Raw genomic sequence first — 24,424 nt, forward strand, 5'->3', positions numbered from 1 at the left:
GATATTTGGTAACTGTCTATAATTGAAATTACCCCTTTGATTTGCTGAAGGTTCTCTAATCCTACAAGTCCTTTTCATACAGTATATGGGCCCCCTGATCTCCAATGTCTCATCATAAATCAGCCTTATGTCTTTCTAACACTCTATGGGTATGTGCACACACACTAATTACGTCCGTAATTGACGGACGTATTTCGGCCGCAAGTAGTGGACCGAACACAGTGCAGGGAGCCGGGCTCCTAGCATCATACTTATGTACGATGCTAGGAGTCCCTGCCTCGCTGCAGGACAACTGTCCCGTACTGTAATCATGTTTTCAGTATGGGACAGTTGTCCTGCAGTGAGGCAGGGACTTCTAGCATCGTACATAAGTATGATGCTAGGAGCCCGGCTCCCTGCACTGTGTTCGGTCCGGGACTTGCGGCCGAAATACGTCCGTCAATTATGGACGTAATTAGTGTGTGTGCACATACCCTATCCGTAATTGTTAGCCATACAGCTCCTTAGCTCAGGCATTTATATCCTATCTTATAGACAGAGGAAGACTGTTTTTAGTTGACAGTGGGCCCCCTTACCTACAGGGCCCCTGTGCTGCTGCATGGGCTGCACCAATAATACGTCAGACCCTGATCCCCTTGCAACATCCATTGTACATACACGCAGATGTTACCAAGGGGTTAAAGTTACCAGTTCTACGCTCAAAAATCAATTTGTGTGCTGGGGAGCTTAAGTCCATGTCCAACCTGTGTGAAGCACAACTCATTGCCAGTAACAGGGATCCTACATATCCCCATTTACACGCATACATTTTTTGGCATGCTGAATATTTTAAAATTTGCAGCATGCCCTGTATGTGACAAATTTAATTCGGATCCTTTCCGTCAGCAAAATCTGCGTGAAACACGTCCACAGCAAAGTTATTCTATGGGTAACTTCTAGGAGACTTCTTTCTAGCCAGTATTTACTAGCTAACCACATAATTCTGTTCATCAATAGCAAACAGACGTAGCAGTGGCGTGGATTCTGTGAAAATCCGCAACACGTTACAATATAATACATGTGCACAAGGTTTTTAAATCCACTTATAGCAGAAAAATTCAAGCAAATTTCAGGGCATGCTGCAAAAAAGGGTGAAATCTGCTACATGTCCGCAGAAAAATCTGCATGTAAAAACTCTGCTGCATCTGAACTTACCAATAATGTTGTATGTTTTCCTTATCTTATAGAATCTCTTGGACAGATGTATGACTGAATCACCGGGGGACAAGAAGAGCATGGATTTTTTTGTGGGTTACCTACAGCGCAAAATGTGCTAGCTATACAAATGTTATCTTATACCTGGATATTGCCAGTTTGTGTTTGTGTGTGTATGTGTGTGTATATATATATATATATATATTTCTACACACTCCTCAGCATTGAAATTGTAACACCAAGAAGGACAATCCATAAGGTTATGCAAATCGAGGAAATAGCAGATGTCACTAAGATCTGCAAATGATCACATTTTCAAGCACCTAGCTCCAATCTGTGGCATGTGGTAGGGACATAAAAATCAGATTGAAAGCAACGTTTTTTAGCCACATGAGACCTCAAAAACCGGATGAAGTGGTGTGGGATGATTGTGCGATGCCTCCTGTTCATCGATGTGCCAGTTACCGCCACTTGTAGCAAACTGAGAGGGACAGAATCCTTGAACTGAGATACCTTGGTTTATCTCTCCGGCAGATTGATATGCCTAGGCCGAGATGTCAGCAATGTTCAATGTTGCATTTCCCGGAGGTTGGGAGAACAACAACGAGCAGGAATGACAGGAAGTGGTGCGCAGAGGTGAACCTCTGCACAGGCGGATCATCTGATTGGAAGAATGGTGTGTATTGATCCATTCTGTACTGGAAGTGAAATTGAACGTCACATCCCAAGCCTAGGGCAGGAACCAGTGTAGACACAAAGGATCGTAAGGCGTTTGCACGATATTGGTCTACGAGTCAGACGTCCAGCTACAGGTGTTCCATTGACCACACGCCACTGCTCTCAAAGTCTATCATGGTGCACAGCAAGACGGCTCTTCGGCGATAAGTCCCGCTTGTGTCTCGGACGCAATAATAGCCGGAGATTTGTCTGGAGACCACGTGATCTGTGCCATGAAAAAAGGACTTCAAAAAGGGAACGTGACACAAGTATTACTCCCGGGAATATGGTGTGAGGTCTACGGTAGCTGGACCCCTCTAGTGTTCATTTCAGGTACACTAACAGTTCAGCATTACATTGATTTGGTCGTGGAACTAGAGGTACGGCCATATCTCCAATGAGTCCCAGAAGCCGTTTTTCAACAGGACAATGCCTGGCCGTATGTTGCTCATGCTACTGTGAGCAGCCTGCATGGCCTAAACATGCTACCATGGCCTGCAGCGTCTCCAGACTTTTCTCCTAGCGAGCACATCTGTGACGTGATTGGTCAGCAATTGCAAAGGGAGCTGCCAGTAGCCAATCCTGATGATTTGCGTGCCCAAGTGCATTCAACATGGCATAACATTCCTCATACAACCATTAATAACCTAATTGATAGCATGCCAATGTGTGTAAGTGCGTGTATTTCTGCGGGTGGCACTCAAACTCCATACTGAATTTGGAATATTTTGTTTCCATTTTTTTATCATTTGCATATCATTAACAAATCTATCAATCCTGAGATTTCCACAATTTAAAAAAATCCAAAACCTTCCTGGTGTTGCAATTTCAATGTTGTAGAGTGTAATATAAATATATATATATAAAACCTACATTTATATGATTCTCAAACCAAAAGTCTAGAAATGCCGTTAAAACCTATAATAGTTATATTAACCCTTTCCATTGGCAGGTATTTTTTTTTTACATTTTGCATGACTTGTAGAAAGGAGAATTGTCAATTTTTATTTTTTTTTACAATAAAACCTAATTTGCAGAATTAAAAAAAAATTACACTAAACCCCCATACCCATATATTTGCTGAAAGTAGACGTCTGGCACATTGTTAAAATGCCCTTCAGCACTTTATATACACAGTCATCTACATTCAAAAAGTGTACTTTATATATATATATATATATATATATATATATATATATATATATATATATATACACTACCGTTCAAAAGTTTGGGGTCACCCTGACAATTTTGTGTTTTCCATGAAAACTCACACTAATATTTATCAAATGAGTTGCAAAATGACTAGAAAATATAGTCAAGACATTGACAAGGTTAGAAATAATGATTTTTATTTCAAATAATAATTGCTTTCGTCAAAGAATGCTCCATTTGCAGCAATTACGGCATTGCAGACCTTTGGCATTCTAGCTGTTAATTTGCTGAGGTAATCGGGAGAAATTTCACCCAATGCTTCCAGAAGCCCCTCCCACAAGTTGGATTGGCTTGATGGGCACTTCTTGCGTACCATACAGTCAAGCTGCTCCCACAACAACTCTATGGGGTTGAGATCTGGTGGCTGCACTGGCCACTCCATTACAGATAGAATACCAGCTGCCTGCTTCTTCCCTAAATAGTTCTTGCATAATTTGGAGGTGTGCTTTGGGTCATTGTCCTGTTGTAGGATGAAATTGGCTCCAATCAAGCGCTGTCCACAGGGTATGGCATGGCGTTGCAAAATGGAGTGATGGCCTTCCTTATTCAAAATCCCTTTTACCTTGTACAAATCTCCCACTTTACCAGCACCAAAGCAACCCCAGACCATTACATTGCCTCCGCCATGCTTGACAGATGGCATCAGGTACTCTTCCAGCATCTTTTCAGTTGTTCTGCGTCTCACAAATGTTCTTCTGTGTGATCCAAACACCTCAAACTTTGTTTCATCTGTCCATAACACTTTTTTCCAATCTTCCTCTGTCGAATGTCTGTGTGCTTTTTCCCATATTAATCTTTTCCTTTTATTAGCCAGTCTCAGATATGGCTTTTTCTTTGCCACTCTGCCCTGAAGGCCAGCATCCCGGAGTCGCCTCTTCACTGTAGACGTTGACACTGGCGTTTTGCGGGTACTATTTAATGAAGCTGCCAGTTGAGGACCTGTGAGGCGTCTATTTCTCAAACTAGAGACTCTAATGTACTTGTCTTGTTGCTCAGTTGTGCAGCGGGGCCTCCCACTTCTCTTTCTACTCTGGTTAGAGCCTGTGTGTGCTGTCTTCTGAAGGGAGTAGTACACACCGTTGTAGGAAATCTTCAGTTTCTTGGCAACTTCTCGCATGGAATAGCCTTCATTTCTAAGAACAAGAATAGACTGTCGAGTTTCACATGAAAGCTCTCTTTTTCTAGCCATTTTGAGAGTTTAATCGAACCCACAAATGTAATGCTCCAGATTCCCAACGAGCTCAAAGGATAGTCAGTTTTATAGCTCCTCTAAACAGCAAAACTGTTTACAGCCGTGATAACATAATTGCACAAGGGTTTTCAAGTGTTTTCTAATCATCCATTAGCCTTCTAACACAGTTAGCAAAAACAATGTACCATTAGAACACTGGAGTGATGGTTGCTGGAAATGGGCCTCTATACACCTATGTAGATATTGCATTAAAAACCAGACGTTTGCAGCTAGAATAGTCATATAGCACATTAACAATGTATAGAGAGTATTTCTGATTAATTTAATGTTATCTTCATTGAAAAAAACTGTGCTTTTCTTTAAAAAATAAGGAAATTTCTAAGTGACCCTAAACTTTTGAACGGTAGTGTATATATATATATATATATATATATATATATATATATATATATATATATAAAAAAATTATGATGTATATTTGTTGGCTACAAATGTTGTGACCCAAGCACAAAATTAGATGCACCAAACATCCTAAAAATAAAAGTTAAAGATATGCAGGGTTCATACATACCACTTAGGCCTGTCTACATGCCCACATCTTCATAAAATCACCAGAACTGTAGAGACCAAAATTCTAGTTTTCAGCTGGAAATAAAAAAAAGTAAAGTTCTAGAAAGTGCAAGGATTATACGCCTTGAAAGTAGTGTGCCACCAAATCCTACATATTTCCTGAAAGCTAACAACCTGACAATTACAGTTGTCTTGAGGTGCGGTGACAGCCATTTCCATCTTCACGTAACTTTGTGACAAACAGGAATTATTTTTTAAAAATGCACTAAAACATACATTTGCACCTAAAACTCACATACAATCAGAGGCTTACACACAAAAACAATATAAAAATAATAGATCTAGGTATGTGAAGTTCATATATTTACCACAAACATCTACATCAATTAGAGCTTGTGCTGTAAAAAATTTTGAAACCTAAATCCCTAAACCTAATCTAATGCTTTAACTAATTCAGATTTTCTTGTGGAACAAGTTAGAAACTAATGTTTATGGTGATGATAAGTGGGTGAAAATGTATTTTATGACTGCAGGAAATTCTTTCAATCCATCAAAAATGTATTCGACATTCCTTTCTAGTAATTATTATCGCTATGACTGTAGTGTGTAAGGGTTATCCCTAGAGATGTGGTCAAGAGGTTTTAAGCTAAAGATTGGGTATGGACAGGAACAGCGTAAAATTTTAACTTTATTGATGTTTTTATGTGTGTGGTGCAAGTGTTTTTAAGAAACAAATTTGATGCCAGAATCCGGACGCTGATAAACATCTAGGTTGTGAAGTCAAGCAATGTCCATATTAGACATAGAGTGGTGATTATATGAGCTACTGCTCATCTTCTCACTCCTTTTCTAGAAAAACTGACCCTCATATGTGACAGAGAGAAACTATGAACTCTGATTGATAAGGGGGGTTGATAACATGAACGAAAAATCCTGTTACCCCTATCCCTGGGGTCATCTGAAGTTTTACAGGGACAGGAGGAGAATCACTGAACTGCAAGCAGTTCCCCCGCCAGGCCCACTCCGCTCTTTACATGGGCTGAAGTGAGAGCTGCAGGAATATGCTTCTCCCACTTCAAGCTGCTCTAGCTCAGGCTAGATCGTGACTATAGCCACAATCCTAGTCTTGTTTTGAAGCCACGAATTGCAGGTCTAGCCATGTTTCTAGCATATAAAAAATACCACTCATCTTTTTTTTTTGTTTACCTGTATCTCCCTTAGTGCTGCTGCTAATCTGTTCTGCTGGGGAGGGACTTTGAGCAGAATTTGTCTCCTTTCCCTTCTGGCAGCTGACAATATAGTGCCTTCTTACTAGGTAACATGGGATCCAGAGTAGTAAATATATATATTTTGTGACCTCCACAGTGTGAACTCCCTTAGAACTCAATAAAAATAGAATTAAGTAAAACATTAAAGATTGAGTAGGCATGTGCAGTGTTCATATCTACTGTCAGAATGCAGAGCAATTTACAATCCCAACAACCTGAGAAGGAGTCTCCTCATCTATACTGCAGATACTCTGCTCCTTCCCTGACAAGCAGGGCAGAAAGCTATTTCTATTAGCTGCTCCCCAGTGAACAGTTGATCACTATTCAGAGACGTGGCTGTGGGGAAACTGATTGAGCATGTGTGTCCACCAGCACTCCACTCGATAGATGGATTTTGCACATTGCTATACACTTTGAACACCAGGTGCCAAAATACTATATAAATAAATGTGATAAATCTTTTCTGAATCTTTTTTTTTAACAGCATGTACAGGGCAAACAGTGTTTATTTATTTTTTTGACCTATACAAGAAATATGAAAGTTATTGATGGGACAATCTATTTATTTTTTTTCTAAGACTTAACATACCTTATTTGTAATATTTTTAATATAATCCTCATGTAATAAGAATTCCAAGATATCACTATATACACAAGCATGGCTGCCTCAAAGTGAACATAATTCTCACATTGATCGCTGTTTTATTTTCAGAGTTTACTAAATAATTTTTCCGTAATACGCCATTTATTTTTGTATTTCTAGTGTTCAGTTCAGACTTAATGTAAAAATACACCTTTTATTCTCATGTCTCATGTTGATTAGTTTTATAACATATCTTTATAGCAGTTGAAGCTCCGTTTAAGGCTGGGTTCACACACCCTATTTATGGATGTAATTCTGGCATTTTAGCCTCGAATTACGTCAGAAAATACGGCTCCAAAGCGTCGGCACACGTCTGCCCATTTATTTGAATGGGTTTTACGATGTACTGTGCCGACGGTAATTTTTTTCCCGACTCCATGGAAAAACAGCTCCAATTACGTCCGTAATGGACGCAGCGAAAAACGGCTTACGTCTGAAATTCCGGAGCTGTTTTCTCCTGAAAACAGCTCCGTAATTTCAGCCATAACGGAAGCTGCCGTGTGAACATACCCTTATAGGCCTCATTTACACGACAGGGTCCGAGTGCCGGCCGGGAAAATCGTCCGATTTTCCCGGGCGGTTTGCATCCGGTTTGCATTCGTTCCGATTCCGTTCCGGGCCGTGTTGCCGTTTTTACTGGCCGATTTGGACCCGATTTGCATCCGTTTTTTTCCCTGTCCGTTTTAAAATCGGATGAATTTCATTTAAATTTGTTGCCACACACAGCCCTTTGTAGATAATGCCACAGCCCCCCTGGTAGGTAATGCCACCCAGCCCCCTGTAGGTAATGCCACCCAGCCCCCTGTAGGTGATGCCACCCAGTCCCCTGTAGGTGATGCCACACAGCCCCCTGCAGGCAATGCCACCCTGCCCCCCTGCAGGCGATGCCACCCTGCCCCCTCTAGGCGATGCCACCCTGCCCCCTGTAGGCGATGCCGCACAGCCTCCTGTAGGTGATGCCACACAGCCCCCTGCACGCGATGCCGTCCTGCCCCCTGTAGGTGATGCCACCCAGCCCCCTGTAGGTGATGCCACCCAGCCCCCTGTAGGTGATGCCACACAGCCCCCTGCAGGCAATGCCACCCTGCCCCCTGTAGGCGATGCCACCCTGCCCCCTGTAGGCGATGCCACCCTGCCCCCTGTAGGCGATACCACCCTGCCTCCTGTAGGCGATGCCACCCAGCCCCCTGTAGGTGATGTCACCAACTCCCCTGTAGGTAATGCTACACAGCCCCCTGTAGGTTGCACCCATCCCCCCCTCCTTCCAGGAGAAGTCACTGACTTCAATGTCCATATATGGACAGTGTAGTCACTGACTTCTCCTGGAGAGGAATTCCCTGCCACAGGTCGGGAATTCCGCTTCAGAAGTGAGTGACGTCACTGTGTCCATAATTGGGGATTCCGACTCCTACAGGGAGCAAAAAAAGACCCTCCTCCTCCTCCTCCTCACATGCACTCTGCGCTGTGAGGAGGAGGAGAGAGTGCGCGAGCGACGGTAGACCCGGCCATCACTCGGGACACATTCCGGTGATGGCCGTGTATGACCCGGCCCCATAGACTTCTATGGGAGCCGGGCGGCCGGGTACCCGGCCGAAAATAGGGCATGTCCCATTTTTTGACGGCCGGTTTTCCCGGCCGTCAAAAAATCGGTCGTGTGAATAGCCCCATTAGGGGTCTATTGTTCCTAATGCAGCCGGGTGCCGGCCGATTAATGAACGGCTGGCACCCGGCCGGGAAACCCTGTCGTGTGAATTCCGCCTTACTGAAAAAGAGCTCTAAATCTCCTGCATAGACATACATTTAAAAGATGAAGATGCAGCTACCTGCATCTGCCACAAGAGAAAGCATGAGAAGTATCATGGAGTTCAATGTATAACAGTTCTGTATTTAGTATACTCGTAGACTCCCTCTAGTGGTGGCTGCAGGCAGCATGCTGTGATTTAAATGTACAGTATGATTATGAAGGGAATTTGGAGCTCTAGATCAGAAAAAATGGGCTCCAACTGCCGTACAGATAAATGAAGAAATTAATCAGCACAGACTTTTGAACTTATTTAAGTTCAATTGTGGACATTCCCTTTAAGGCTTATTTACATGGAATATTTTTTTCAAAAAATGGCCAACGAACTATCAGTGGTTATAAAAATAGTACCTGAGGTTCAGGTGAACATTTCCATCCTATTCAGCTTTGCAGAAGGAGGAGTTTTTTTCATGACCAGGTCAGGCGTCAATATTACATAGCGACTGCGCTCATGAGATCCATGCGCTAGGCAGGAATGCCTATTGTAATGTAATTGTTGCATAGAGCAGCATTGATTTTTTTCACACAGAATGCTGCAAATGTTTTTATGGCAGCATAATGTATATGGTTCTGTCCATATCACATCTATGGGCTACTAGATTTCCTATATAACACAAAAAAAGGTAAGCCGAAGTTCTTTTGTCATCCGTCGGGCCTATAGGTGTCTATGTACTCGTTCTCCATATGCACTAGGTGTACAGTAGGTCCCAGCACATTCGCTGAACATGCACGCAGAACGTGATGTGAACACAGCCTAAATGATAGGTCAATCCTTTATTTATTATATTTTCCGGATTCGCACTAATTATCCTTGTGATCACTCGGAAACAAACAAATGGTGACTATAATAGATTAGTGTAAACGGGCCTAAGGGGAGACAGAAACATATGGCAAGGTGCTAAAAGTTCATATAATAAAGTGCTAACTAACAAAAACAAAAGAAATGTAGTTAGTAAGCGAAATATGATTGTAAGGTGCAACCATTCCTGCTCCATTTTATCAGAAAGAAAGGATTTGGATTACTGGGTAGGTGCAAATAAATGTGTTTATAAAAATGTATGCAGCAGAGATTTAGATATTTACTATAATAAGCAGATTTTAATCTAAATCTTCTCTTGTTCATTAGGTTGAGTACAACTTCCGTTATCTACAATGTCCTCTCTCCTTTAAGAAATGCAAACGCCATGCCAGCAAAGTCTATTATGAGCCTCTCACTACATTAAATGTAAGGCTTTGTGCTTCTCTGTCCTTTGATGTACAGATACAGAATGGGGTCATTTATGATGATTCAGTCATTACATGAAAACACCCTGACAATAACATTTTCTAGTTAAGCTATTGAAAATAAAATATTTGATTATTGGTCAGCTGATTTTCCAGCACGGCTATCTACACAATTCATTTATGTGCAGCAGTTCTGCAAAATACAATACACCTTTATGTCCCTCCTAACGTTAAGGGTATGTTCACACGCAGTGACCAAAAACGTCTGAAAATACGGAGCTGTTTTCAGGCGAAAACAGCTCCTGATTTTCAGACGTTTTTGTAGCAACTCGTGTTTTTTGCTGCGTATTTTACAGACGTTATTGGAGTCAATGAAAAACTGCTCCAAAAACCTCCCAAGAAGTGACATGCACTTTTTCGTGGGCGTCTTTTTACACGCCGTATTTTGACAGCGACGCGTAAAATTACACCTCGTGGGAACAGAACATCGTAAAACCCATTGAAAGCAATGGGCAGATGTTTGTAGGCATATTAGGGGCATTTTTTCAGGCGTAATTCGAGGTGTAAAACGCCCGAATTATGTCTGAAAACACTGCGTGTGAACATACCCTAACACTTTCTGCAGAGCAGTAAAGATATCATGGTGGGTATCCCTAAGGGATGTACGAAAAACATGTGGCCCTACAGCAATAGAATGAGTCACAATCCCATGTAAGAGCCCTGCCACATGCAGTATTTTTTTAAATGTTGTTTATTAAAGGTAATATCAACCATAATTTTCTAATACATTTTTCTAGGGGTCGAGACATGTTATTCACACATAGAGCTCCAAATCCGTTGCTTCCCTTCACACAGTCATAGAGTTAAAGGGGTTGTCCACGCACGGTCTGTGATCGGAAGGGGTCCGACACCCGGACCCCGCACCAATCAGCTGCTGCAGCTGCTTCTGGGCATCAGATGTTCATGCCAGAAGCAGATGGCTCCAGTCACGGAGTAGTGGCCAAGCTGCAGCACTGCTCCTATTCAAGTGAAGTTCTGCAGCACGGGCTGCTATGCAGTAGTTGGAGCCATCTGATTCCGGCTTCGACTACTTCATACCCTTCATAACATCCGACGCCTGGAGGCAGCCGGAGCAGCTTATTGGTGCCAGGTCCGGATGTCTTTCTCATATTCACTTTGAATGCCGAGATCAGCTTTGATCGTGGCATTCAAGGGGTTAACGGCGGAGAGAGGAGATTTGGGGCTGTGTATTACAGCTGTTGCCCCGCTCCTGATCATGTGGACACACTGACTGTCACACAGAACGACAATGTTCATCCTAATGCGGCAAGCACCCGCCGCTCAGGACGAGTATTCTCGTCCTGTGTCTTCAACCAGTTAAAGGGAACCTGTTAATAGATTTGGAGATACTAAAGCACCAGTATGTCCTTATGTAGCTGGGGTTCAAGCCTACCCAGACCTAAACTGACCTTTTAGGCAATAGTTAGTAAAGAAATTACAAGCTACTGAGATCAGTCTAGGAGCAGCATCAAGCGTATGCGCATAGCGCACATGAAGCCAAGGACAGTACATTGTACATGCGCAGTGAAGCGAGGTGTACTGTGCTCCGCTTTATGTACACCATGAGCATACGCCCGATGCCACCGGACTCCTTTCAGTAACTTGTCATTTACTTTACTAACTATTGCCTTAAGGTTCAGTTTTGACCTGGGCAGATTTAGAACACTAAAACCCAGCTGCATAATGACATACTGGTGGTTCAGTGGCTCCAAGCTTAGTGGCAAGGTCCCGTTAAATGATAACATTCTGGCTTGCATGCATCAACCACTAGGGGGAAGCTAACTGCATGTGGATTTATAAAGTTAGTATTGAACTCAATGGGAGCTGTAAAAATCTGTTTCAATCTACTAAACAAGCTTCACATTTTTACATTTACATTCTTTGTACACATCAATGTGCAATGGTAAATATGTGCGCTGTAAACAGTAACTTTTTTCTCCAATTTACTATTGTAGGCTATGGTACAACAAAACCGTGTGGAGCTCTTGTCTCATCCAGTTTGTAAAGAATATTTGCTTATGAAATGGTAAGTACAGATGAAACCAATTTTATTTTGACTCTGATAACTTGCTACAGCGTGATATCACACAACAAAAGCCATTGGAAAAGTTTTATGTTTCTTGTCACTGTGTATTTAATGCATTAAAATTCAAGATAAAGATGGCTACATCCTTAGGGTGTGGGGATAGCGTACTGTGTTTCCTGAAGTTGGTGGAGGCTGGGGCAAGATAGTGAAATACCCCGCAGGGATGTTGCGGAGAGAGTTGAAATAAAGTTATGGTGCCAGAAACTTGAACTTTACTTACATTATAAATTATCTACAAATCTTGCCGGCGCTAATGGTGCACAAGGCCACAAGCAATATTTACAATCTACCCACTTTGAGAGGCACAAGATTAGTTACGACTCAGGCTAATAAGATGGCTGGTTTGTTCTGTATGACCTGGCAGGCGCAGGGTCAAGGGCACCCCTCCTTGATGCAAGGGCTTAGTCTGCAATAGACCTAGTAGGCCTCAAGATGGTGGCTGCTAGCTGCGTTACTACTGGCCTAGTGACTGCTGGCTGCTCTGTAAAAGGTTCTGCAAGTCTCAAACTGAACTGACTCTTAACCCTTACGGGGTAATTTATCAACCTTTCTGTGCTAGAAAAGTTGCAAAAGGGCCCAAAAGGCACACTGAGGTACATTATGGGCTCACAGCAGTCTATGGGGCCCCTACCGATTTTATCATTTTTCACTGGATTTTTTATCCAGTGGATAGGTGATAAATGTTTCTCACTGGAGTAGCCCTTTAAGCAGACAACCCCTATAATAATGTTACTATTGTTTTATATGAACATCTGGCTTTTCAGAACCAGACAACACAAATTTCTGTCAGATCCAGTCCAAGAGGCTTTTATGAAGGAAAGTGGCTTAAATAAATTATGTTAACCAATTCCCAATATTCGTCGTACATGCACGTCGGACGTCGGAAGAATACGTATGGTGTATTACAGCTGACATCCTTCTCTAATAGCTGGGATTGGCGATAACTCTTAGATGCTACGGTCATTACGGAGAGATGCAATTGGCTCCCCCACGACATGTGAGGGTACCGATGGCTTTCATGGCAGACTGGAGTCCTTATGAAGGCCCCCAGGTGTGTTTTTATATTGGTCCACCTATAGTAAGAGGATGTAAAATGCACAATACACTGCATTACATAAGTATTTACGTGCATTGTGCAAGCGATCTAACAATCGCATGTTCAAGTCCGGTAGTGGGAGAAAAAAAATTTAGAATGTCGTTTTAGAAATATAGAGGACTACATTTTTAGAAATATAGAAAATAAATCTTAAAGTTAAAAAAAACTTTTTCTCATATTACCCCTTAAGTAATGTGAAACAATGAAAAAAATATGGTATTGGTGCGTCCATAAAAGTCTGAACTATTTAAATATAATGAAAACTAAACCCAAAAAATAATGAAGGAATTGCTGTTTTTTCACACGCCACAAAATCATTTTTTATAGTTTTTCAGTGCATTATATCATGCATCAAATGTAGCCATTAAAAATCATAACTCATCCTGCAAGAAAAAACCCACACTGCTATGTCGACGTAAAACTAAAAAAAGTTATGGCTCTTGGAATGCGGGAAGGAAAAACGAAAGAATAAAAAAATGGCAGCGATGGGAAAGGCCTTAATGAACATACCATGTGCTTTAGTAACTACGCTGTTTTTATATTTGCTTGTTTTCCAGGAGAGCATATGGATTTAAAGCACATCTTATAAACTTGGCTGTTTACTCATTGGGACTTATTCCTCTTACACTTCTGATAGTAGATGCTGTGCCACCCAACAGCACCAATTCAACTGCAAATCCTTTAACTTTACAACTCAAGGTATATTTGCATTTTCTCAATCTGAATTCCTTGTCTTCATTTATTATCAGTGTATAGTTTACCGACACGTTATTGTAGGGAACATGGTCGTCCATGCAGGCAGATCTACACCAATCAGAAAGTGATGTGCCATCACTTAGGGTATGTTATTAAAACCACAGAAAAGGCCATACTCACAGATTAGGAGGAGGGTAAAAAACCTGATCCAAACAGGACGCGACCAGGTCAGAGAATGCTGCTAAAGGGAAGTGCCCAGGTGTGTTTAAATAATGATAGCCACTCCCACTAAGGCCTCATTTACACGAGCGTGTGCATTTTGCGCACGCAAAAAAACGCAGCGTTTTGCGTGCGCAAAAGGCACTTGACAGCTCCGTGTGTCATCAGTGTATGATGCGCGGCTGCGTAATTTTCGCGCAGCCGCCATCATAGAGATGAGGCTAGTCGACGTCAGTCACTGTCCAGGGTGCTGAAAGAGTTAACTGATCGGCAGTAACTCTTTCAGCACCCTCGACAGTGAATTCCGATCACAATATACAGCAACCTGTGAATAAAAAAAAGACGTTCATACTTACCAAGAACTTCCTGCTTCCTCCAGTCCGGTCTCCCGGCCGTTGCCTTGGTGACGCGTCCCTCTCTTGACATCCGGCCCCACCTCCATGGATGACGCGGCAGTCCATGTGACCGCTGCAGCCTGTGATTGGCGGCAGCCTGTGCTTGGCCTGTCATTGGCTGCAGCTGTCACTTGGACTGAATTGTCATCCCGGGAGGTCAGACTGGAGGAAGAAGCCGGGAGTTATCGGTAAGTCAGAACTTTTTTTTTTTTACACGTTCATGTATATTGGGATCGGAAGTCACTGTCCAGGGTGCTGAACCAGTTTAACTCTTTCAGCACCCTGGACAGTGACTGTCTCCTGAAGTCGGGTACCGCAAAAATTTTTGCCGGGTTCGGTCAAAACGAGTTCGGCCGAACCCGGTGAAGTTCGGTTCGGTTCGCTCATCTCTAAGACACTCCGTTTGGATGTTTGTAAACACAAAAGCACGTGGTGCTTTTCTGTTTACATTTATTGTTTGACAGCTCTTGCGCAAATCACGCAGTTCGCACGGAAGTGCTTCCGTGCGACCTTCGTGGTTTTCACACACCCATTGACTTCAATGGGTGCGTGATGCGCGAAAAACGCAGAAATTTAGAACATGTCGTGAGTTTTTTTCAGCGCACTCACGCTGAGCAAAACTCACGGACTGTCTGCATGCCCCCATAGACTTGTATAGGTCCGTGCGACCCGCGTGAAAAGCACGCGAGTCACACGGACATATATCACGTTCGTGTAAATGAGGCCTAACCTTGAGAGTATGTTCACACGCAAACGTAAAATACGTCTGAAATGTCTTCATATGACACCTTCCCTTTAATCTAGTAGGATTTTTGATGTACAATGGGAGTGTCCCTGTAATATGGACACATTCTGACAGCATACATATGTTTTTTTTATATGAGCAATGTTTGGAGACCCATAGACAGAAAATAAGTTGCTATAAACTATATCTTGCATGCTAATGACAGAGTAAGGGTATGTTCACACGGCGGGGGTCCGTAACGGCTGAAATTACGGGGATGTTTCAGCCTGAAAACATCCCCGTATATTCAGCCGTACCGGCATGTGCAGGCGCTTGAACGCCGCGTCAATTACGGCCGTAATTAGCGCTGCTATTCATTGGAGTCAATGAATAGCGGCTCCAATTACGGCCAAAGAAGTGACAGGTCACTTCTTTGACGCGGGCGTCTATTTACGCGCCGTCATTTGACAGCGGCGCGTACATATACGCCTCGTGTGAACAGACAAACGTCTGCCCATTGCTTTCAATGGGCAGATGTTTGTCAGCGCTATTGAGGCGCTATTTTCGGCCGTAATTCGGGGCAAAAACGCCCGATTTACGTCCGTAAATAGGCCGTGTGAACATACCCTTACAGAGCAACAAGGATGAATTAAAAATTGCTGACCTGCTTTGTTTTAGACAGGCTGCCACTACTCATGTCTCATGGAGGAATAGATGATCCCAGTCTGACAGTTTAATAGAAGTAGGCATATAACTGTGGGCTGGGGACAGGGTGCAGTGCTCCTGAGGGCTGATTCAGACGAACGTGCCATTTTTGCGCACGCAAAAACTGCGGCGTTTTGCGTGTGCAAAAGGCATTTGACAGCTCCGTGTGCCCTGTTCATATGGATGCGCGGCTGCGTTCTTTTCGCGCAGCCGCCATCTTTATGACACTCCGTTTGGATGTTTGTAAATAGAAAAGCACGTGGTGCTTTTCTGCTTACATTCATTCTTTTACTGTTATTGCGCCAATAACACTTGTCCCACGGAAGTGCTTCCGTGGGGCAAGCGTGAATTTCACGCACCCAATGACTTCAATGGGTGCGTGATGCGCGAAAAACGCCAACACATAGAACATGTCGCGAGTTTTACGCAGCGGACTAACGCTGCGCAGAACTCACGGACTGTCTGCACTGCCCCATAGACTAATATAGGTCCACGCGGCCGGCACGGATGCAAAACACGTTTGTCTGAATCCACCCTGAGTGTGGGAGAAGATCATAGCAGATAGTGCCCACCTTTTATGGAGCTGAGCTTAGAAATGGAGCCTGCAGAGTGGGAAACCGCTGAAAAATACATGATACAAGGTGACCTTTATAATAAAATATAAAAGAAATACTGTTATTATTCAAGTGCACACACATGACGGCTTATTTTGATAATTCACCTGGCATAATAGGTATACTTTAAAAATAACCTGAATTTCACTTTGTGTTCCTTCTTTTATTTGCAGTGTTTATATAACACAACTGGAGATGGTAAAAAATGGTTGATTTGATGTAACTGAGGGTACATTATTTCTTTATCTTGTTTACTTTCAGGATAAATATTTTACGCGCACTTGTTTGGGCATTGTAATGCTCATGAGTATATTTGGGATTATTAAAGAAGTTGTTCAAATGTGTCAACAGGTATGTTACATAATGAAGAGATGACTTTTTAAAACCTAAATAATTCTAGGCCTAACAGAAAGCAACCTACCCACAAGAGATGTTTGGTAGCTTAAAACGAATGGATTGTGAAGCACAATCTATAATGGGCCCCTCATTGTCCGTTAATAATAGTATGTGTAAAAATAAGTAGATTAGAAATATAAATTTATTACAAATTATTTTTCTGTGCTGAAATATATTACATTGGTGTCAGTGGTAGTGCCCACTAAAGTTTCTGCTTTGCTCGAAATGTGTGTCCACCTTCTCCATCAGGCAACGGTGGACACACAAGTGTAGAAGCTGCCTTTCTCTAAGCTCCGTCTCGGAGCTGCGCGTTGTTCTATCAGTGATGCGGCCCATTCATTCTGCCAATGGTTCTACTCTATTTGTCGGAAGAGAACCGCAGTATGCACAGTTCCATCTTCATTTTCTGACAAGCTGGAAAGGGTCTTCATTGGCGCTGTCGTGTCTGTCAGCAGTGTCTCTAACATGGTGGAGTGAGGCAGCAAACTAAATGTTTGCTTCTGGGAGGTGGCGTTACAGTGAGCCTACCCACAGGGCACTCCTGGGAGAAGCAGTCACGTCATGAGACGCAGCTGTCTACTAACATAACAGAAACCATTCTGAGATGTACAGAAGTAGAAGTACGTTTTTAACAGTGTTTTTGGCACCATTAGCCTTAGGCTGGATTCACACGAGCGTGTGCTTTTTGCGCACACAAAAAACGTGGCGTTTTGCGTGCGCAAAAGGCACTTAACAGCTCCGTGTGCCAGCCCTGTATGATGCACGGCTGTGTCCTTTTCGCGCAGCCGCCATCATTATGACACTCCATTTGGATGTTTGTAAACAGAAAAGCATGTGGTGCTTTTCTGCCTTCATTCATCCTTTTCACAGCTGTTGCGCGAATCACGCTTGTCCCACGGAAGTGCTTGCGTGGGACATGCGTGGTTTTCACGCACACATTGACTTCGATGGGTGCATGATGCGCGAAAAACGCTCAAAGAACGGACATGTCGTGACTTTTACGCAGCGGACTAATGCTGCGTAAAAATCACGCAACTGTCTGCACGGCCCCATAGACTAATATAGGTCCATGCGTCGCGCGTGAAAATCACGCGCGTTGCACGGACGTATATAACGTTCGTCTGAATAAGCCCTAAGGGTTATGATTTCTGTTAATTCCTAGAGTTTATTTATTTTTTTTACTAGTTTCGTGGGATAAACCTTTTAAGTGGTAAAAGGGCTTTTGGGCTCTCAAAGACATCATGGCGCTTCAACCTCTGCACGGCCTATAGTTATCCCAATGCTGCCCACTCAAGTCATTTGGAGTCATATTATTGAACTTTTTCCCTAAAGCTATTCATACACATTTGAGAAGTGTCAGCCCAACCCATAGATTTTGCCAGGGTTGGTCGACAATGTAATGTGCATGTGGAAAGACTGGCTGCCCCCTGATCTGTGCCATCTGGAGAAACAAGGGCATTGGGCATGTTAGATTTTAACATGTCTGATCCTTTGTTGTCCTAGGAGATAAACATGTGTATATTTTTGGGGATTAAAGGAGATAGCACAGTTTCTGCCTACTTTGTATAATTTTATCCTGTCTAGGGGTCCTTTTAAAATGGCAGATTTTCTGCTAAGCAATGAGCGCCTATCGACAATATAGCAACTTGATCAGCGCTCATTTAGCTCCATTTACATGGAGCAAACATTGGTATATGTGCCCAAACAACAGCGAGTGCAATGATTCAGGCACATGCCGTTTCATTATTGTCGGCAGCCATCCCTGTTTACACAGTGAGATGTGCTGCCGAAAAATTATGATTTTAAGGCCCGCTTAAAAGATCCATCAGCCCACAAACAAGTGTTTGCTCATTTGTTAACTGATCGTTGGGAACGTTACACGAACCAATAATTGGGAAGGAGCGTTTGAAAGTGCGCTTGTTCGCCCAATTATAAGCCCTTGTATAAATGTCCTTAACTTTAACAGTGTTAATAAATCTCCCCCATCATCCGCTAACTGCAAGGTATAGCTGTGCATTTATGTTTTGTAGTTCATAATTTTAACCTGCAATCGAGTCCTTATATTAGAATGGTAAGAAAAAGGGAAATCAAATTTAACAGGACATATTCACACAGTGCAATTTTATATGCATATTTCTAATCCGAAAAAGAAGAGGGTTTAAAAAAATAAAATTATAAAATGCATCAAAATGACCTTGTGTAGTTCTGACCTAAGGCTGGATTCACACATGCAGAAGCTGGTGCAATATTTGATGTAGTTTTTTTTTTGAACCAAACACAGGAGTGGATACTAAAGAGATGAGAAGTATATGTCTTAGGCCTCAAGCACACAGCCGCGCAGTATTTACAGTCAGTAAATACTTCATGGATGGGCCGCAGGTGGGCTGTGGACTGTCACCCACATTTGTGGGCCATGCTATCATTATAAATTATAGGAGCACGGTCCGTAAATGCAAAAAATAGGACATGTCCTATTTTTTTAGGGTAATTTTTACAGCCCAGACACTTACCCGCAAATATACAGGAAGATGTCCGTGGCCGATAGAAATGAATGGATCAGTGTTTTTATCTGCAATTACGGTCATGTGCATCTGGGCTTACACATTTCGATCCGCCCCTGACTTTAGCTTAAACTGCATAAAAACTATAGCAAAAACTGCAACAAACGCCCCGGTGTGCATCTGTACTTTTTGTAGTCTTTGCTGGACACTACATATTCAAAGGTTAAATGTAGTCATGTGACTAGTCTTGGATACACAAGGATAAATCACATAAATGGAATAACTGCTTTTTACTATGTAATGTAATGTTGTAAATGATTTTACATTTTAGAAAGTCAAGTATCTAATGGACAGCAGTAATATTATAGACTGGGCAATCCATATTTCCAGCATCCTTTTTGCATCATCTAACTGTACAAATCCTCTTTACGTGTCCAGTTGGAAATGGCAATGTGCAGCATGTGCTGTGTTTACATCGTGGGTCAACTTTTTGATATATCTTCAAAGGTAAAAAAATCAAAGGAGTACATATGTTTAAAAAGTTATATTCTATCATAACCACTGTCCCATCAGTGTTGACAGTAGGATACAATCTATTGACAAAGGGAATGGTAACAAGTTTATTCATCATTTCCAGAAGGAATACAAGATGGCCAGCATAAGGCAGAGTTCTGAGCATTGATGCTCCAGAACTGTTATCTTATGGGGAATACAGTTCCTCTTTACAATTTATTTGCACATTCCACAGATGCTCGATTAAATTGAGATTAAGAAATTTAGAGGGCTAGTCAACACCTTGAACTCTTTGTCATGTCTGGGAGGGAATATTATCCTGCTGAAAGAATGGTGTGGCTTTGGATTTAACGTATTCAGTGTCGGCAAAACATTTTAGAGTGCCATGTGCAGCCCCAGGGCCGGCCTTAGGTTGGATGGCACCTTGTGCGGGACTCTCTAGTGCCACCCCCTACACAAACCAAAAATTAACCACATATATAGACACGCACATACTGGAACATATATACTGTACATACATAAAGACAGATATTTAGACATTCAGGCAAATATATATACAAACATTCTGGAATATATATATACAGCTAAATATATAGACGTACAGACACATATACACACACAAAAATACACCGGCAGATAAATACACATACATAATAATATATGCAAGCATAAAGACACATTCACAAACAGACCCATATATATACCCAGTACAGATAATGTAGTAGATTTCACATGCAGTCCTATGTAACACCACAGATAACATATAGTGATAACTCTGAGTACAGATAATGTCGTAGATTTCACTTGCAGCCCTATGTAACACCACAGATAACAATGATAACTCTCTGAGAACCGATAATGTAGGAGCGTTATCTGCAGTCCTACGTAACACCACGGATAACCCACAGTAATAACGGAGTACAGATAATGTAGTAGATGTTACGTGCAGTCCTCTGTAACACCACAGATAACACAGTGATAAGGCTGGATTCACACGAGCATGTTCGTTCCGTAAAGGACGGAACGTATTTCAGCCGCAAGTCCCGGACAGAACACACTGCAGGGAGCTGGGCTCCTAGCATCATAGTTATGTACGACGCTAGGAGTCCTTGCCCCTCCGTGGAACTACTGTCCCGTACTGAAAACATGATTACAGTACGGGACAGTTGTCCCGCAGCGAGGCAGGGACTCCTAGCGTCGTACATAGCTATGATGCTAGGAGCCCAGCTCCCTGCAGTGTGTTCGGTCCGGGACTTGCGACCGAAATACGTTTCGTACTTTACCGAACGAACATGCTCTTGTGAATCCAGCCTTACTCTGGGAACAGATAATGTAGTAGTGTTACCTGCAGTCCTATGTAACACCACAGATAACACAGTGATAACTCTCTGAGTACAGATAATGTCGTAGATGATAACTATACCCACAGGCACATATAAACACACACACACACACACAGAGGCATATATATGAGGGCAGCAGGGTATATAAGGGGATGCAGGGTATATTAGGGGCAGCAGGGTATATTAGGGGCAGCAGGGTATATAGGGGCATAGGAGCAGCAGGGTATATAAGAGGCAGCAGGGTTATATAAGGGGCAGCAGTGTATATAAGGGGCAGCAGGGTATATAAGGGGCAGAAGGGTATATAAGGGGCAGCAGGGTATATAGGGTCAGGAGGATATATAGGGGGCAGCAGGGTATATAGGGGCAACAGGGTATATAGGGGGCAGCATGGTATATAGGGGGCAGCAGGGTATATAGGAGGTAGCACAGACATCTTCGTTTTATCAGTTCTACTTTAATATTAAGAACACACTTTTAAAAAGAGACATAAACACATGCAGACACACACACACACACACACACACACACACACACACACTAACTTATATACATACAAGCACAGAGACCCATACTGTATACACACAGAGACACATACTGTATACACACACACACACACACACACACACACACACACACACACACACACACACACACAGACACACATAGATACTCACCATCTCTCCTTGCTGACAGGATCACAGGCTTCTTGCAGGATGGGCTGGGGGCGGAGCTTCCTCTTCTCTTGCTCCTCGGCTCTTATTTACTCCGTGTGTGTAACTAAGAGCAGAGAACAGAGTAGAGGCAGAGCCCAGTGGTGCCCCCTAAATGCTGGGAGGGTGTAGCGCTCTGTGCGCTCGCACAGCTCGCACACCCCTAAGGCCGGCCATGTGCAACCCCCTGAGAAACTTGTGGCCTAGCCATGATTTGGCTCTGAGAAAGCCCTTTGTAGAGTAACTTTTGAACCTCTTCACTTAGTTCTGATTTCACATTCTCCACTGTTGGTACACCTAGGCACACTTATATTTATAATTGGTGAAGAATAGCTGCAAATGTATTGACTTAAACAAGCCTCGGATGAACGGATCAAATCCACCTAAAAGAGTTGATTTAAACATGTGTTTCAATGAAAGGGGTTATCCGGGGACCAAAAATTGCATTGCAATAATATATTTATGTGAAAAGAAGTCACTTACTAATAAACTTTAATTTAAAATTCTGTACTAAATGGTGCAGTTCAAACCTTGTGAATTGTTCCCGGAAGTCCTGGAGCTTTTCTAATTATGATGATGCGCCGACACGGCCCCACATGACTGAGGGCTTTCTTCCTGTGCTGCTCGTGTTGGCGTGTTTTCAAGAACATGACCACAAGGGGCAGTCACATTGCCTATTGCTTGAGTCCCCGAGCAAAGCAGCAGCTAGCGCTATGCTCGGGACTCCAGCCCTGCTCCCAACGTCCATATTTTTGTCAGTGAATTCAGGGATTTCCTATGGATAGGAAACCCTGAAGTCACTGACCATATAAGGACAGTGACGTTGGGAGCAGGGCTGGAGTCCCCGGGCAGAGCATAATAAACGCCCCCAGGTTTGCTTTCTGTCTGCCTCTGCTGAGCCTTGTCTTCTTAGCAGAAACCTGTAAAAATTACAATATACTGCATTACATTTTCTGGTAATGATCACTGGTTCAAGTCCCATAGGGGGACAAATAAAATGTGTAACAAAAAAAGTTCAATATATTTTTCAGAAGTGTAAAAAAAATACCAAAATATTAAAAGTTAAAAAAATTGTTTTTTTCCCCAAGCACAATGTAAAAAAAAAAAAAATAGTCCAAACTATTACAATATCCTATTATTTAACTTGCACGGTGAACGGCTAAAAACAATAAAAAAATAAAACACCCGAATTGTTGTTTTTTGGTCACCTTAGCGCTAGAAAAAATTAAACAAACCAAAAAATGGTAACAATAAAAATGACAGCTTGTCTTGCAAAAAAATAAGCCCCCACACCGCTCTTTCGATGGAAAATTAAAAAAAGTTATTGAATGTGGTGAAACAGAGCAATTTTTTTTTTCAACAGATTTTTCTTTGTAAAAGTAGTAAAATATAAAAAAAACTATATAAATTTGGTATCACCATAATCGTATTGAGACGCAGAATAAAGTTACGTTTTCGTTTTTACTACTCGGTGAAATCCGTAAAAACAAAACCCCAAAAAAATTGAGGAATTTATTTATTTTCCAATTCCAGCCCACAAAGATTTTTTTTTTCCATTTCCCAGTACATTATATGGCACTTTAAGTGATACCAATAGAAACTACAGATTCTCCCGCAAAAAATAAGCCCTCACACAACTCTATTGACGGAAAAATAAAAACCTTATGGCTCTTGGAAGGCGGGGAGTGAAAAACTAAAATGTAAAAACGAAAAATGTCTGGGTGGTTAAAGGGGTATTCCCAGAAGTGACAATTAATGAACAGATCACACGATGAACGAGCATTTGCCCAGTTTACATGGGCAATGATCGGGAATGAGCACTCATATGAACGATTGTTTGATCATTGGCGAACCATGAGTGGGTGTACATTATATAGCTCTACAGTTACATGAAATCATGGTTGAATTATGTCTTCCAGTTGAGGATATGGTATTTTCTGAGTTGGATGCAAAAAGCCCTTGGGGTAGATTAAAAAAGAATGTAAAGATCATTGATGCACCTGCTAAGCAAATATATATATCCATGTAAATGGGACACACACAGCTACCCAGATTCTTTCTTCAATTTTTTTTGGTATGTTGCTCTTAAAATGACAAATAATTAAAGACTTTTTACTGCAAATTTAATTTATTGCATTTTATTTTTAGGTTTGAAACATGTGGGATTTATATAGTAATGTTTTGGGAGATCCTGAGAACACTAGTGCGAATTATAATCATCTTCTTTTTCCTGATTTTGGGATTTGGATTAAGCTTTTACGTGCTACTCTCTCCACAGGTTTGTCAGATTTTTTTAAGTTGTGTTTTTGTTTTGGATAAATCAGAGATTTGTACTACCCTGTTGTATGACACAATTATAATCTATAGCCCACAGAAGGATGGTCTTCTGAAGTTACACATAGACAAATTTCTACAGTGGCTGAAATATGTCTAGGGAAGAATATGTCCATTGTATTTTCTATCAGTTCGGACCATTTAATTGTCAATTTAAAGATTATTGGTCAATACTTATGGAATGGTGTAGTTAGATTAAGTGAAT

General features: G+C 42.0%; 1 protein-coding gene across 2 annotated transcripts in view; it reads left to right on the plus strand.

The window, feature by feature from the left end:
- Positions 1–24,424, plus strand: part of TRPA1 (transient receptor potential cation channel subfamily A member 1) — a 100,226-nt gene that overhangs the window by 64,884 nt on the left and 10,918 nt on the right. Inside the window, exons 16-25 of one of the 2 annotated variants that reach the window (XM_075828226.1) lie at positions 1,227–1,286; positions 9,727–9,825; positions 11,840–11,910; positions 13,624–13,739; positions 14,094–14,157; positions 14,549–14,564; positions 14,771–14,785; positions 16,681–16,770; positions 19,648–19,823; positions 24,034–24,163. In XM_075828226.1, the coding sequence (XP_075684341.1) occupies positions 1,227–1,286; positions 9,727–9,825; positions 11,840–11,910; positions 13,624–13,739; positions 14,094–14,157; positions 14,549–14,564; positions 14,771–14,785; positions 16,681–16,770; positions 19,648–19,823; positions 24,034–24,163 (837 nt within the window). Of the gene's footprint in view, positions 1–1,226; positions 1,287–9,726; positions 9,826–11,839; positions 11,911–13,623; positions 13,766–14,093; positions 14,158–14,548; positions 14,565–14,770; positions 14,786–16,680; positions 16,771–19,647; positions 19,824–24,033; positions 24,164–24,424 lie in introns of both variants that reach the window. The other variant, XM_075828227.1, reaches the window with a different exon arrangement.

The sequence above is a fragment of the Rhinoderma darwinii genome, chromosome 5, assembly GCF_050947455.1.
Source record: "Rhinoderma darwinii isolate aRhiDar2 chromosome 5, aRhiDar2.hap1, whole genome shotgun sequence".
In the NCBI taxonomy this organism is placed as follows: Eukaryota; Metazoa; Chordata; class Amphibia; order Anura; family Rhinodermatidae; genus Rhinoderma; species Rhinoderma darwinii.